This window comes from Seriola lalandi, unplaced genomic scaffold (assembly GCF_002814215.2).
Source record: "Seriola lalandi dorsalis isolate HSWRI2012SDOR001 ecotype SW California unplaced genomic scaffold, Sedor1 jcf7180002054297, whole genome shotgun sequence".
NCBI classification, from domain to species: Eukaryota; Metazoa; Chordata; class Actinopteri; order Carangiformes; family Carangidae; genus Seriola; species Seriola lalandi.
The window spans coordinates 963,640-979,120 of record NW_019524850.1 but is presented as its reverse complement, the minus strand read 5'-3'; the positions used below and the strand labels follow the sequence as shown (position 1 = coordinate 979,120).

The following is a 15,481-nucleotide window of genomic DNA, read 5'->3' as shown; positions in this document are numbered from 1 at the left end:
TGTCCAAACTGATCCAGTGTCATTTCTTGACTTTCAAATTTGCCCTTTGACAGCTGTCCTTCATTTAAAAAAAAAAGATTTGAGACAGGACCATTTTTTGGATTCATAAATCAGAATCACTTTCTGATTAGACACCATTCATAGAGTTGATAAGATGTAATTAATGGCTTCATTACAACTTAAAAAATAATTGACTAATTCTTCATGACCAGTTATTAATAAGAACAACGTCTGGGTTGTCAGATTGTTCCTGGGTTCCTGCACTGTCATACCAACATGTGTAACATAAAATTTGACTTATTAGAAAGTGAGATACCAGAAACTGTTTGTTAAAAGCTAGCAAATTCTTTCCATAACCTGGCAACCCAAAAGTTGTTGATGGCTTATAACTGATCAGTAAAGCATTATTAAACAATTTATTAACCATTAACAAAGCCATTAATTACATCCTATAAAGCCTTTACAAAGGGTGCCTCATCAGAAGGTGGCACCAGTAAATCCAACACCGATAACAGGTTAATAAAGGGGTCTTGTCAGCTGCCTGTGTGAAAAAGTAAACTTCACAACAATGACCATTTAAGCATTTCACATCTTTTTTATTTCTGCATTTCATTTCTTCAACAATTTAATTGCACCCAGATCTACAATAGTTTGAAAACGTGCACAAAACGTGAGTTTCTTCATCCTGCAAAGAATAATAAAAAATAAAATCTGACCCAGGCAAAAAAGGATAGCAGGAAACTAGTGTTAATTCTATAATTCTCCTTCTAGTTAATCATAATTTAATACCTCAGCATAATATACTTATAAAGACCAATATGTCTTGTAGTTTTGCCCCTTGCAGCATTCCCCAGCCCTGCAGTTAAAAAAAATATTTTCTCTATTTAAAACAAACATTTCAATGTTATTATTATCATCATTATCATCATTACTATGGTCTTAGTAATTTCAGAGAAAAGAAAATATTTTCCTCTCATTCAGGCCCACTCCTAGTCACCAAGGCCCACCCACCCTTATCAGAATCCAGTACACAACAATGCTCAAAAGTCCTGATCAAGAAGTAAAACGGATGGAAACACAGGAATGACACAAAACAATTACTCAGCAAATTAGAGGTGAAACATTATGTAGCTTAAAATTCTCCTTTGAACCCACACTTGACAAGGGATAAATTACCTTCTCACTAAAAGGTTGTTCCTGCATACATCTTCAACTGGAGATCATTTACACCCACTGAAACCCGTTAAAACCACAATTCCTCATTCAGGAAGTACAGCTTCAAACAGAAGATGGCAAATATCAATGAATTCTACTCTTACAAGGAGCTGTGTATTAAATAAAAATAAATAGATATTTAAAAGGAAGGGAAAGAACAGTCCATCTATAATGTTATTGTGTTTTTTTTCTTCATTTTTACATTTTCTAAGAAAAATCTGACATAAGAAAAACATTATTTATGCCTTTTCAGATTTTTCTAAAACTTTTTACCTATATCAAGAAGATCATACAGATATACAGCAAAATAAGGAAAAAAAATACAACAGAAGGAAGTCTTTAAAAACTATATGCAAAGGGAATTTAAAAACATAATAAATAAATAAAATACCAATATCATGATGAGGGTGTAATTACAACTGAGTAGGTGTCTAACCAAAGCAGAGGAGAAAACAGTGAGTTTATAGTACTTGGTTTTTGCATTAAGTTCAATAAGGGACCTCTTGGTAAAAAGTAGGGGGAGGGGTTACATTAGGTGCTGATGAAGATCCTCCATGTCAGTTGGCTGCGAGTCCAGTAGCTTCAGAAGACAGCCTGACGAGAACAGAAAAAGATCAACCTTAATATTTGATTAAAAATACAGCAAATTAAATATTTACATAGTGTCATGTTGCTTGATGTGTTGCTTTATCTAAGATGGAACAATCACAGTTGCATAGTAAAAAAATAAAGTCTCACTGGACTTTCAAACAATCTGAGCGACGAGTTACACAGGTTCAGTTTATGCCACAGGATTTTCCCACAGAATGTCCGTGAATTTCATAAAACATCTGCCTGAAACAATTAATTCAAATCCAGATGTGCAAGACAAATATTTACATTTACATACTTCCTTCTGAAATGATCTATAAAAACTGAGCTGGCTGATGCTTTGATAATAAATACATTACTCCTCATCCTTCTATAATGACGTAAACTTTATTTTATACAGTACCTTTCATGTGGGTTAAGGGGTAATTCAAAGAGCTTTTTGAGACTCCACAAGAAATAAAAATAATAAAAATGTAATAATAAAACTGTAATTTTCTAAGTTCACTTAAAACCTAGCTACTCATTCAATTCAATCCCTTTGTCACTGCAAAGTGTACATGAAATGACTTGTCTCCAGTGGTACATACAGTAAACATAACTATATACAGTAACAAAAAGTAAAGACAAGTAGACACATTACAAATGGTAATGGATATTTTTCACACTTCACAATATGAACTAGGGATAATTAGGCCAGTTTTTACAATCAGTAATTTCTGTTAAATTCTGCTGTCTTTTCCCTCCCGTTAAGTGATCAGCAAACGCTCTCAAATTATAGTGGTCTGATGGGACGAAAGCTTTGGTAAATGTTGATTTTATTTTGAGGAAGTAGAACTTCCTGTCTTGCCCCCTGCTATTATTACTCATGAAGGCACTCAACAAAGTTTGCAACTTGCTGGTCGAATGGACACATGATAAGAAAACATTAAAATCACTTCAAATAAGCTGATTGTGTCATTGTCCAGTGAATGTGGAACACCTGTAAACTCTTTCTACATTCACAATGAAGCTGACAAACTGCACTAGACAAAGCAAACAAACCCTAAAACACTGCTGTGTTGTTGTGTTCCTGTCAAACTGCTGCTCTGTGATGGATGTGTTGCAGTAGCCTACAGGCTCTTTCTTACCGGGCATTGATCAGGTACTCAGCCAGGCTGATACTGGCATGGGAGCCAGTGATGGTGACCTGTCTGTCAGTTGAGCCTTCCACAGGGTTGGCAATCTTGATCTGAGCCCCTGACATCTGACGGATCTCATTGATCTTTGCACCCTGACGACCAATGATGCAGCCAATGAGCTGAAATAAGAAAAAAAAAAAAAAAAAGTGAGAACATATCCACGCCTTCAATCCCACTGGGCAAATAAAACAAACTAAGAAAACAGGCTATTTAAAAAAAAAAAAAAAAGAAAAGAAAAAGGCATAATGTTTATTTGCCAATATATCACACATTAAATAAGCAAGAGATAAATGCGACTTACATCATTTGGAATGGTCAGCTCATGAGAGCCAGTTTGTGCAGAGGCATCCATCCCAGCTGAAGAAATGCAAAGAAACCCCATGAGAGTGTTGACTAAGTGGATTATTACAAATCTACAGCAATCACACTCCCTCTTTCAATCTGTCCACCTACCCTGGAAGCCCTGGTTGCTATGTGCAATGGGGAAGGGGCTCTGCTGCATGGCCAGCTGGTGAAGTTTGGTAAGCTGTTGAAACAACGGTGGAAACAACATGGAGAGCAAAACAAACAAAGACAGACAGAAACCATGAGTGAGGAACAACTTGAAAAGAAACATAAAAGTTGAAATTTTGTAATTATTTCCCTTTTGTAAGTGGTTATAGTGATGATGAGAGGAAAATGTGAAATGGAACATGGGACCCATGATTTAGCCTTAAGTTTTTTACAAAAATGTTGAGGTTAGCATTTACACTACAATCTCTAGAATTATTAAAATGGATGCGTCTATCAAGCAGTGGTGGTTGAACAAAAGAAAGAGTCAGAGGGATGAAATAAGAAGGTGGCATGGCTTCCCAGGACCGAAGTTGCAAATATATTGGATCACTTACAGAGGGCCCTTCACTTACATCAGGCTGTGGAATGGCGTGCTGCCCTTGGACAGCATATGCCTGCAAGGAGAGAACAGCACTTAGGAGGGTGTGGCAGTGTCACACACACACTGTACTCCAATATCCATCAGTCCTCTGTCCTTGGTGTGCTACAAGAGCAAAGCCAGGCATGCTACAAACAGCACACCAGCTACTAACAATACCCTGTGTATAATCTAATGCCTTTGACCAGAGCTGCTTCGGGACAAAGTGAGGATATCTTTCAGTGACCACTGTCAGGCCAAATATTACTGGGGACAAATCAAGTGGAACACAAACAGGTGATTTCGTTTTTTTTTTTACCTGACCACCTGCAAAGATGACAGGAGAGCCTGAGGGTTTGGGTCTGTACGGGATGGTCACTCCCTTTGGTGGAGACTACGAGAGACAGAAATATTCACCATTGACTATTGAAGCAGCATCAATATTAACACAGAAAATAATAAATCATCAAGAGTATCAATCAATAAGAGTCACTGCTAACTTTCCAAAGGAGTAAAAGCACAATAAACAATGTCTGTACCTCGAGCATGACGACACAGATCTGCTTGACACACTCAATAATGGACTGTGGGGTCCCTGCAACGGTGATGGCACGCTCTGTTGAGTTGGGCAACATGTCCCCTGCTACTTGTACCTGAGCTCCTGCTGACTGTGGAGACACGAACATAAACAACAAGAGTTAAGACACACCAGGGATAAGAGACAAGTTCAAAACTATGCAAAAACAAAGAAATACAATGACAAACCTCTCTGATTTCCTTGATCTTGCAGCCACCCTTGCCAATGAGTGAGCCACACTGGCTGGCAGGCACAACGAGGCGCATGGTGACTGGCGGTTTGCTGGTGGCCGTACTGTTAGTCATTGAGGTGCTGATGTCCTGGAGGGAAAGTGACCAGACCAGAAACCATTGAAAATCTGAATGTTTCAAATCTACTGCTGTAACATATATCACTGAAGACGTAGAAGCGTCTCTAACCTCCTCGAGTTTCTCAATGATCATGGAGAAGGCTTTGAAAATGGAGGTGGTGGGTCCGGCAAGGGTTATGATCCTCTCCGGACAGTTCCCCTCTGAGATGTTGATGCGAGCACCACTCTGCATAGACGGTACAACAAAACAGGAAATGTCAAATCAGTCCCAGCATCATCATGTGATGTATGAGTCAATGTCACCGATATTATAAGCATGTCTCTTCTTGTTTGCCCAAATAATTAAGAAAAACAAACACGTTACCTCCTCTCTCATCTTCTTCACTGACTCTCCTTTCTGTAAGGAAAGCACAAGTATACAATATTTACAAAACACGCCAAGGGACAAGATGTAGATAGCATCATTCTGGCAGTAAAAACAAACATACCTTGCCAATGATGCTTCCAACCTCCTACAGAAGAGAACAAAAACGCATGTTAAATGATGACCCTTATTAGAAAGGGAAATGAATGCCGACTTCAGAGGGCCATGAGATTTTGAGTTTGCATGCAGCCACACTCACCTTCCCATGCATGAGTAGCCTGATGGTTAAGGTGACATTAAGTCCTCCTTCAACCAGACTTGAGTCCATTACTGCAGTTGAATTCAGACACTAAACTGGCCAACAAAGTGAGTCTTTGGTCACTGGCTGAAAGTCTGAAACAGAGTGGAAAATGTGACCATCAGAGACAAATGTAGTTACTGGAAAGTATGAAGACATCTCAGAGGAAAGCCTTGTTTAGTAGAAAGCTGCTGTCAGTGCAGCTCAGTGAAGTGATGCAGACAGTTAACATCTTGTAGACCTTAACTGTAGTTTAATAACGTTAGCTGGCCACTTCGAAAGAATGAGACGCTTCAGTCCAGTAATTCACATTAGACTGGCCCGAGTCCACTCATTCACGTTAGCACAATGACCCACTGTCTCCCCGTGGTAACGTCTATATCCTGGAATTAAACAGCTGTGGCGACATAGCTTGTCGTTTTATTTTAGGAACATGATGTGAGCTACTAGAACTTTTTCTTTAAATTACGGTAGGTTCATGCCGAGTGTGTATCGAGAGAAGCAACAGAAGGCTAATAGGACGACGTTAACATCGCAAATCCTATTTCAGAAAGAGCAACACAGCTAGTCACGCGAACAAGATTTGTATGGTGAGTTAGCTACAACTATAATATTTTCACTGCAACTTCCTAAATATCTAAACGAGTTAACAGCTGTAAGATTTAGCCAGACTATTTGAAAAACACACATGAACCACAGAAGCTAGCAGCTAACTCTTGATCACCCATCAGGCTGAATACAGTTCGGTAATTTTCCATACAGCTCGCTAGCGTTAGCATCCTCTGTTCCAGGGAATAGTCGGATCCCGCGGCCTACGGAGCGCGCTGAGGCACACTGAGTTATTCCTGTCCTTCACTCTGAAAGGGGGGAAAAACAAAGCCATATTTCTGGAAGTCTTACCCGAACCGTCCCTTGAAGTGTGTTCAGGGGGTGGGTAGGGTGGCAAGGGTAGAAGGGGAGAGGTTCGGGAGGGAGTTTTAAAAGGATCCGGGGAAGAGGGAAGAGACACCGCTGTTCGATCGGACTCCACTCTTCTGCTTAGCACAAAAGACAAAATGCTTTCAACTTTGACCTCCCCACTGCCCCGCCCCCCGACCAGGTCAGCCCCGCCCACCCAGAGGTTTTTCACCCCACGAAAAAAAAGAAAAAAAAGAAACATCAAACATTTTGGTGAAATATAGGCCAAGCTTGTGAATTTTGTAATTAAGTAGGGACACACTTTTTGTTTGCTTCCCCATGTGTTCACTCTCATTTATTTTAGATATGCAGAGTTTTATCAATGGGCAGTACAATTGTGCAGACTGATGTATTTGGTTCAAGGCTGGAATACCAACCGGACAAAATTTATATATAGGCTATTATAAATTTGTACAACATCAAGCACAGTATCACCTCTGACAGATCCTCTGTCCCCCGTCTTGTAGTTGTGTCAAGTTCTACTTCTAGGACCTGACCTCTTTTAGTTTATAATGAGCTCATTTGTTGTAGAGTTATGTTTTATCAAATTGCTTCCATTTTTCTGTCAAGTAATTAACACACAGAAAACCTATCAATAGCTCTAACAAATTTTCTAATAATCACTTCTTTTTCATGTGTAAAATATCAGAAAATAGTGATGCCCATCATAAAGGTATATTATTTTTTCCTGAATCCAAAGTTAATATATTCAGATTGTTTGTTTTGTCTGAAGCTTACATCAGAGAAAACTGGGGAACTAGCAAATATTCACATTTGATAAGCTGTAACCAGAGAGGTTTGGACATTTTTGCTTGAAAAATGATTAAATGATTAAATTAAATGATTAATAAGTTATCAAAATTGTTACCAATTAATTTTCTGTCATTTCATTAATCAGATATTTATTCTCTAGACTCCTGGTTAGTGACTGGGTGTCTATGGAATATAATGAGACTACCATGTGGGGGTCAGTAGGGGCCCAACAACAAATTTTTGCCCAAGGGCCCACTGAGAAATGAATCTGGCCATCAGTATTTCCTACATAATTCAGTTTCCGATCATTTTGGGTAAATTTCACACAAACAACAAGCTTCAAACCGTGTTTTCAAGATTTTGTCTTTGAAAACAAAGACTGTAGCACCTTCATTAAAGATGTGAAGAACAAAACTCAAGGGCCCTCAATATTTTAATCCATTATTTATTTATTTAGTTTTTACAATGTTTTTGTTTAATTATTATTGAAACACCAGTAAAATAACAAAACATTTTGGATAGGGTCTTTCTGCTATGAGTTCTGTTGCATTTTACTGATGATACTTTTCTGGTTAAGTTTTGAATTTTGGACATTTACAGGTATGGCCAAAATTACTTGGCATCCACTATTCTCTATTCCATTTTTAATAGAACAAACATGTTGCTTTTGATTCTTGATGTAACATATTCTTGATGTACCCATACTCTGTTTTTAAATCTAGGCTAAAGACTTTTATTCACTGGCCTTTTTGGCTCACTAATCTTTTATCTGTTGTAATGTCTATATATTATGTGATATGTCTGTATTTGTCCCTGGTTGTTTATTGTTGTTACTATCATGTTTCTCTTTGTGATTTTACTTTTAGACTTCTCAGCTGGTGGTTTGACCCTCTCTTCTTGAACACACTGCTCCAGTTCTCTCATGGCTGCTTTCTCCCAACTGTGAGTTTCAGGTCTTTGCATAGATGATCAGTTTGATTAGGATCAGGACTCATAGCAGGCCATGACTTCAGAGCAGTCCTATGTTTCCTTCTCATACAATCTTGGCTGCTTTTGGGACATTATCCTGCTGGAGGAGCCATGACTGACACAGAGCTCTCTGACACTGGGCCGTATGTTTCTCTGCTGAACCCCTTGATAATCTTCTGATTTCTGCCCTGAACAGATTCAAGGCTGCCTATTCCAGAAGCAGCAAAGCAACCCCATAACATAACTGAGCTTTGTCAGTGTTTCACAGTGGGGTTGGTGTTCTTCTCTTTGAAAACTTAATTTGTTTCTGTGAACATAGAGCTGAGGTGGCTCACCAAAATGATCTAATTCTGTTTCATCTATCTAAAGGATATCCTCACAGAAGCATTGTGACTTGTCAACATTCATTTTAGCAAACTCCAGGCAGACTTTCTTTCAACAGTCGGGTCTTCCTGGGCCTTTTTCCATGGAGCCCACTTTCATTTGGAAAGTGAAGTATGGTATAAGCTACACTGTTGTACCTTGATCTTGGAGGTCAGTTTGTATCTGTTTTGAAGTTTTCATTGGTTCTTTTTCCACCATTCGAACAATCCTTGTGTTCAATCAGACATCAATTTTCCCATGTAAATTTTGTTCTGTAAACTAAATTTTAAACAATAGGCATAGGCCTAATATAGCAGCAAACAACTACTTAGACCCCCCCCCCCCCGAAAAAAGGTCTGCTACAAAGACGGAGATAAGACCAGAGCACAGGCACGTGGGCCCGGTCAGCTGGTGGCCCGTCAAAACATCCATAAAGTCGCTAGTCCCAGTGGATAAAGTCAAGGAATAATATATTTCCATGTCCATGACCAGGCTTGTCCGTGATGGAGACCCCAGGATCTGCTGAAGGACTCTAGCTTGACTTGAACTGTCTTTTCTTCTCGACTCGTAAGTAACTTGATGACATAGTAACGTGTGTTTTCATGAGTGACTGGTCACAGTAGCCAAGATAAAGTTAGCTAATTTGCTGCTACAGATATGAGAATGTGTTCAAATGTTGGTATTGCTAGCTGGTGGTTTACTGCTAGTGTCTACTGTGTGTAGCATCAAGGCAATGTGAGCATGCGCTAGTGGTTCGGTGGGTTTTGTTGGCTCTCGTGAACACCTGGTAACTGTATTCAGTTGTGCTTCTTGTTGGGGGTTTGGTAGCTGCTTTCAATGGACTTCACTGACAATGTAGAGGGAGGGGAAATATGGCAAAGTGCTTGTGGCCGACGAGGCATTTGTTGTGGTCTGAGACGCCGGTGGTCTAGTGCGACATCTAGTAGCAGTGAAGATCGTTTACAGGACCCTGGACAATTTTAGCAGCATGTGCTCACAGGCACATCAACCTGCGTGGAGTTGCTCTTGTTGCCTTTACATTGACCGTGCTTGGCAATTATGTTCTCTATCGTTGCCATGCTCACTGAGGTGCACACAATGAAACCAAAAACCATTATGAGCACGTCTCTCCATTTAAATAGGCTGGATGACTGATTAGAAGATTGAAGACACCTGTGATACTGAAAACAACGGTCTGCTGGAAATATCACCACAATCCACTTATTTATCACCACGTCTAAGGAGAACCGATCATTTTGTCTTGGCCATTGTAGAAGTTCTTTTCACTGCTTCTTTGTTAAATTTATGTGTCAAACCAAAAGCTTGCAGGTGTGCGTGACAAAAGATTTTTTTTTTTTTATAATTTGAACACTTCTCAGGAAGAACAGAGCATTGTTTCAATGAAGCGTATGTCCATGTCTGTATTTGCAGTGGAGTAGTTTTATATTGCAATATATCTACCATGACTTAATTAAAGGATCTTAATACTTCTCCCACCATGGCTCAGTCCTTAATGAATAGTTTTATAAGCTCAAACTTTTTGATGTTGGTGCTGGTTACGTTTGTTTAATGTAAATATCTTGAAACTTTACTCTGAATAGTTCTGCTGTTTTTTCCCCCCATAATTCATCTGCATGTGTAATCAGTCACATGTATGAATATGGCTAACTATGAAAAATATGTAATTTTGAAAATTGTCCAGCATGGTTTTGTGATTGGATGAACTGTATGTAGAAATGTAGAAGAAAACAAAACACCATAACTTTGTTTAAATCTAGAGTCTCAGGAAGCCATGTTTGTTCTTTCAATTAAACTCATTCATAAACTCACATTTTAGTTACTAAAACATTGTACAGGGCTCTTTAGTTAATACAGCAATTAAGAATAGAATGGTGGGGAAATGCAGTTTCATTATTTGTTAACAACTTAAATAATAATAGCAATTATAGGCATTTGCTGGCCCACTTGTTGTCATCACCTGGCCAGTGTGAATTATCTTTACTGTTTAGATCGTAAATGGGGATAGATGGAGTCAGTTTTGATGGATTGTCTCCTACTGCATGAAGCTCTGTCCCTACCACAGATAACACATTGCTGCAGTTGTCTGTAAATCCAACAGATGGCACAATAACGCTGTGAGTAGTCAAAACTCTGCTTTGAGCTGGTTGCTGTCCTCTTTTAAATCCTACATCCTTTTTAACAGTACTCACAGAAAAATCATTCATAGCTGGATGTGTTGATTGAGGTGTCCTGACCTTACTGATTAAAAAATGAAATTTACTGAACAAGTAGCACTAAGCATAGCCCTTTGAAAAAGGCATTTCACCCAGTTAAAGATATAAAATTAAAGGTAATAGTAAGGGTAAAAGTCCTCACTCCCAGGAATATTTTTGTTGAATGAGTCAGCACTCTAAATATAAATCTTCAAAGAGCAGCAACCAACTGCAGCTACTAGGTTTTAGTTACTGAGCAGGATGGTTAGATGTGTAAGCAGAGGGTTATAAATATCACGTAATGAGTCTATTTATTATATTACTGTGCTTAATCTTTCCGCAAGGACTCAGGCCACAGAGGCCTCTGCGTGCTCCATGTGTCAGTGTTTCTGGAAATTTCTGATGAGGAGACAGTTGGTCAGTTATTATATTGTATTGTTAACATGGCTGTAAAATTTGCCTTTGTTGTAACACCTTTAATAATCTGTAGACATATGATGTGGAGTATTTTAAATATAAACTTAATAAACCAGTCTGACGTTTGTGCCTTCTGGCTCTCACACCTGATGATATTTGAAAACGATTTTTGCTCATGCAGTATCAATGCTCCCCAAAGGAAGACTTCAAGAATTCACCTCTTGACCTGAAAATAATCAACTTCAGCTTCATTATTTTGCGTTTTTTAAATACATAAAATATGATTGATGACTTTCCGCTTCATGATGGATTGCCTTGTTTTCTTGCGAGGCTGTTGTTTTGTTGTTTTGGCACAAGATTGATGGGATAAATGAGGACCTTAATTGTCTGCTAGTGTTTATTTTGAGTTAGAGAGAATACCATCAAAGCGCTGGATGGTACAGTTAAATCCTCAGAATCGTGATGTTGTTATATTAGAGTATTACAATCTGTAAGCCAGGAAAACAGAAGAGATAAATAAAATGGAACAGTATAGCCCTATAACCATGTGTTCATGGTCTGGTTGACAGAGTATTCTGCCTGAACAAACTCAGCACATGTTCATTAATCTGGTGCACATCAGAGCACCCACAATACAATTAGTCAATGTCCAGAATAGCTTGCTATTGTCTGTAACCAGTCTTTTAGTCTTCATCTTTTATAGATCCAATTCTCCATCAGAACCGATGTCCTACACAGCGTGGTTTACACACTATTGTTTACATGCATGACTCATGAATCATGTCTGGCTCAGTTTCATGGATTCAAAACCATTGCTTTCGATTGATTGCCTCCACGCTGGAAGAAATGGAGCTATTCTGAAAGCAGTTTGTCCCAGTACTCTTTTAAATTTCAAACATGAATCCAGGCAGTAGATGTTGCAGCTTGCTTTTTCAGAGCCATCTGCAGTGCTGCCTGAATGGTGCCAGGCTCACAAGGCTAGTGGTGTTTTTAAAATAGAACCATAGCTGACCAGATTTACTGACCCAACCAGAGACCGTCACGCTCTAGTAACAGGTAAAACATACTACTGTAAGTACACCCCCTGCATTCTGCAGGAACAGGGTTGGTGTTATATAAAGAACACTGAAGGGTAGATGAATTAAAAACACATGAAGCTAAAGACAAAGAACAAGTGTTTTCGTGACAACAAAAGATATTTAATCAGGTTAAAAATGCCTGTTGCTTTGATCTGAAGAGTGATCGCTGAGAGCTGGATTATACAGAGGAGAGGAGGTGCAAGCTCTTCAGCTTTTCCAATCAGCACATGGTCTCCCTGGCCTTTTATGTGTGTCTCCTCCGTCAAGCAATTGCTTACATAATCATCTGCTTACTTTAATCTCTGCATCTTTCACACAATTTGTGCTCTTTTACGCGTCCCCACTACCCTCTGTAGTAGCCCCCTGCCAAATTCAACACTTCCTCTCCTTGTTCCCTGTTTTTTCTCCTTCGGTGCTTTTATCTGACATGCCCACTGGCACTCTCACTCTCTCTCCTGTCCCTCTTCCATCCACTGGTGAGTGGTCATTGATTACTGTACATGGATTGTATGATAAAATGCCACTCGCCCACCTGACATCCTATTGTCAGCTGCCCTTGTGACATCCCACTGCCTCTGTGCATTGCAGACTGTCTTTGGCAGCCTGTTTAGAGCTCACAGTGTTATATTACTGGGCTGTGATCTGGATTCACATCTGGAACCACCTTTCTGTTTTCAGCTAAATTGTGCTTATGATGGTGAGCTCTTAACAATACCATTAGCAAATATTTGCTGCACATGTGCAATTTTATCGTGGTGGAAAACACAATAGTATACAATGATAAAAAAGGGAGACTAAATCCAATTTATTCTCTTCTATTCTTAAAATGTAAATTTCTGCGGATATTAAAGTAAATGATCTGGATTTCATTGTGAAACCTGATGGCACTCTCAAAGCCAGAGAGAGGGGTATCCAATTAGTCACCTAATTAGCAAGTGAATGTTGTTTGAAAAATTAAAGGTCTCGAAAATAGATGGACAACAAAAGCACAGATAAACCATAACATGCAGCTCCAATACAGTGTCTTTTGGTATTATGATTTAACTCACACACGTACAATGGGGGCAGTTGTCTTCTTATTTTTGATTTGTGACATCCAAAACTATGTGCTCTCTGTGTGTTTGTGGCAGAGCAAAGGTTAGGATTCATGTGTGACAAAGCCGTGGGCAAGTTGTACAGATCTGTTAACTCACTAACAGAGATGCAGAGACGCACAGTGGGACTGAATTCTCTCTGCAGGGGTGAGAACAGAACCAAACGCCTGTACTTGTGTGGTGACTGCAACGTCACTACCTTTCCACAGCCATAGTTAGATGGTCCTGCAGGGTCACAGCGAGAGGTGACACGTGCCCTTGTAAACTGTCCAGTCAGGAACCAGAAAGGATGTGGAGCGGCTGTGACTCTCCACTCTTATTTTAAGAAGATCTTCCGCAAATAGGTTGCTCCCACAGAGACAAATAATTGGCGTGATATCTTGGGGGCACAAGCATGAAGAGCAGTCTGCATTTTAATGCCAATCCTCCACAGGAAGAACCCAGTTATGCAAGCTACTGGGCACACTGTCTGGACTATGTGTGTTTAGGGAAACACATACGATTGCAACAGAGTTTATACAGACTATAAGAGAGTAAGTTTAATACCAATTGTGATGACTGAATTGTGAAGAATGTGGCAAACATTAATGTTGGTGGAGTGAAATGTTTGTGGTACTGTACTACTTTAAAGATGGGGGCATGTCATTCATTCATTAACTCATCGTTTCTTTTGTGCAGTAAACAGGTCACACAACTGACTGATTGAGGTTTAATTTTGTAAAAACATTCATGGAGCCCAGAGGATGAATCATAATGACCCTGATTTATCCCCTAGAACCACCAGCATGTTCATGTTCCCTCAAGATGAATGGTAATAATTCAGGAAATCCCTTAACTTTCCATCTACACAATCCTCATGTCAAATGTTTATTTGTGCAGTTTAGTTTAACCGCAGAACTAATGACATTCCCATCGGCTTCAGTTGCACTTTTGTGTTAAGTGCTGATTAGCAAATGGTAGAATGCTAACACGCAACAATAAGATGATGAACATTATAAACATTATACCTGCTGATCATTGGCGTGATGGCATTGTCACTGTGAGCATGTTAGCTTGCTTATGTTAGCATTTAGCTCACATTAATCACCTCTATGATAGGCTGTAGACTCTGAATAATTGCAAATCACTTACTAATTAATCTTGTCATGCCTGATGTCACCATCTTTATTCTTTGACTGTATAACCAGCACAATATATATCATGAATTACATCTAAAAAAGAATATCACAGATCCAAAATGGCTTTTTCAAGCAGCTGTCAGCATCACAAATATGTGAAAGCATCACACACACATACACCTGGCAGAAATGCTTTCTGAGTAATCGGAGGAACAGTTTGTTAGTCCTGGAATGAGCACTGATTATGGGAATTGTTACATAAAACAGATTGTCAATGACAGAAAGGACTGCTCTGATGAAGCTCACAACTGAGCTTGGCAGTTGATGGTGGAACAGCTTTCTCCCTCCTCCAAAACACTCAATATATATCATACACTACTCACTGGCCTGAGTACATACAGGGAGGCCAGAGACAAAGCAAAACTATCCCACTATTTTCACTCTCTGCCAAAAATGTGTCACGATTCTGTATGGGTTAGAATGTTGAAAAGAAATCTTGTGTCTGTTACATATTTATTTTCAAGGTAGAATAAAACTCTTCACGCTTGGCTTTATTTGCAATTTCTGCATGTGGACTAAATGAACCGCACACAATAAAGTACAATAATGAGAGGACTGTGAAAGCAATTCCTATTTTTCTCCATCTGCAACTTGAAATGCAAAAGAGGAAAAAGACATTTCATGGCAATAGTTAGCCAAATATTTGTATCTTTAAAATGATGTATTTAGACAAACATAAAATCACAGGAATTGTTTTGTTTTTCATTTACCTGACTAGATCTATTTTGACTTATACAGGCTGTTGGTACTAAGCTAATTAGACATGGTCTGCTTATCTCATAAGCATTTCAGGGAAAGCTTTGGTGGAGAAGAAAAAAATGTACCACATTAAAGCTGTTAAATAGTATTTAACTCTTTTAGTATGATGTAACAAAGAAACTCTGGATCTTCATTATTGCTTCCTGTTGGTCTTAAATTCAAAAGAAAAGTATAATTTCACTGCATTTGTTTGCCCCATGACTCATTGTAGTGTCTAAAAAATATATATATATTTGAGCTCCTGCAACTTATTATA

General features: G+C 39.0%; 1 protein-coding gene across 2 annotated transcripts; it reads right to left on the bottom strand.

The window, feature by feature from the left end:
* Nucleotides 1-575: 575 nt before the first annotated feature.
* LOC111654998 (poly(rC)-binding protein 2-like) lies at nucleotides 576-6,503 on the bottom strand. Of its 2 annotated transcripts, none has more exons than XM_023406214.2 (13): nucleotides 6,344-6,503; nucleotides 5,405-5,538; nucleotides 5,270-5,293; nucleotides 5,146-5,178; nucleotides 4,891-5,007; nucleotides 4,660-4,791; nucleotides 4,434-4,562; nucleotides 4,214-4,288; nucleotides 3,872-3,931; nucleotides 3,438-3,510; nucleotides 3,286-3,341; nucleotides 2,934-3,103; nucleotides 576-1,809 (listed from the first exon to the last, which is right to left on the bottom strand). In XM_023406214.2, exons 2-13 carry the CDS (start codon nucleotides 5,471-5,473, stop codon nucleotides 1,773-1,775), a joined length of 975 nt encoding a protein of 324 aa, XP_023261982.1. In that variant the 5' UTR covers nucleotides 5,474-5,538; nucleotides 6,344-6,503; the 3' UTR covers nucleotides 576-1,772. The 2 variants fall into 2 exon arrangements, with proteins under 2 accessions (XP_023261982.1, XP_023261983.1); XM_023406215.2 differs by having other exon boundaries at nucleotides 3,890-3,931.
* Nucleotides 6,504-15,481: the final 8,978 nt, after the last annotated feature.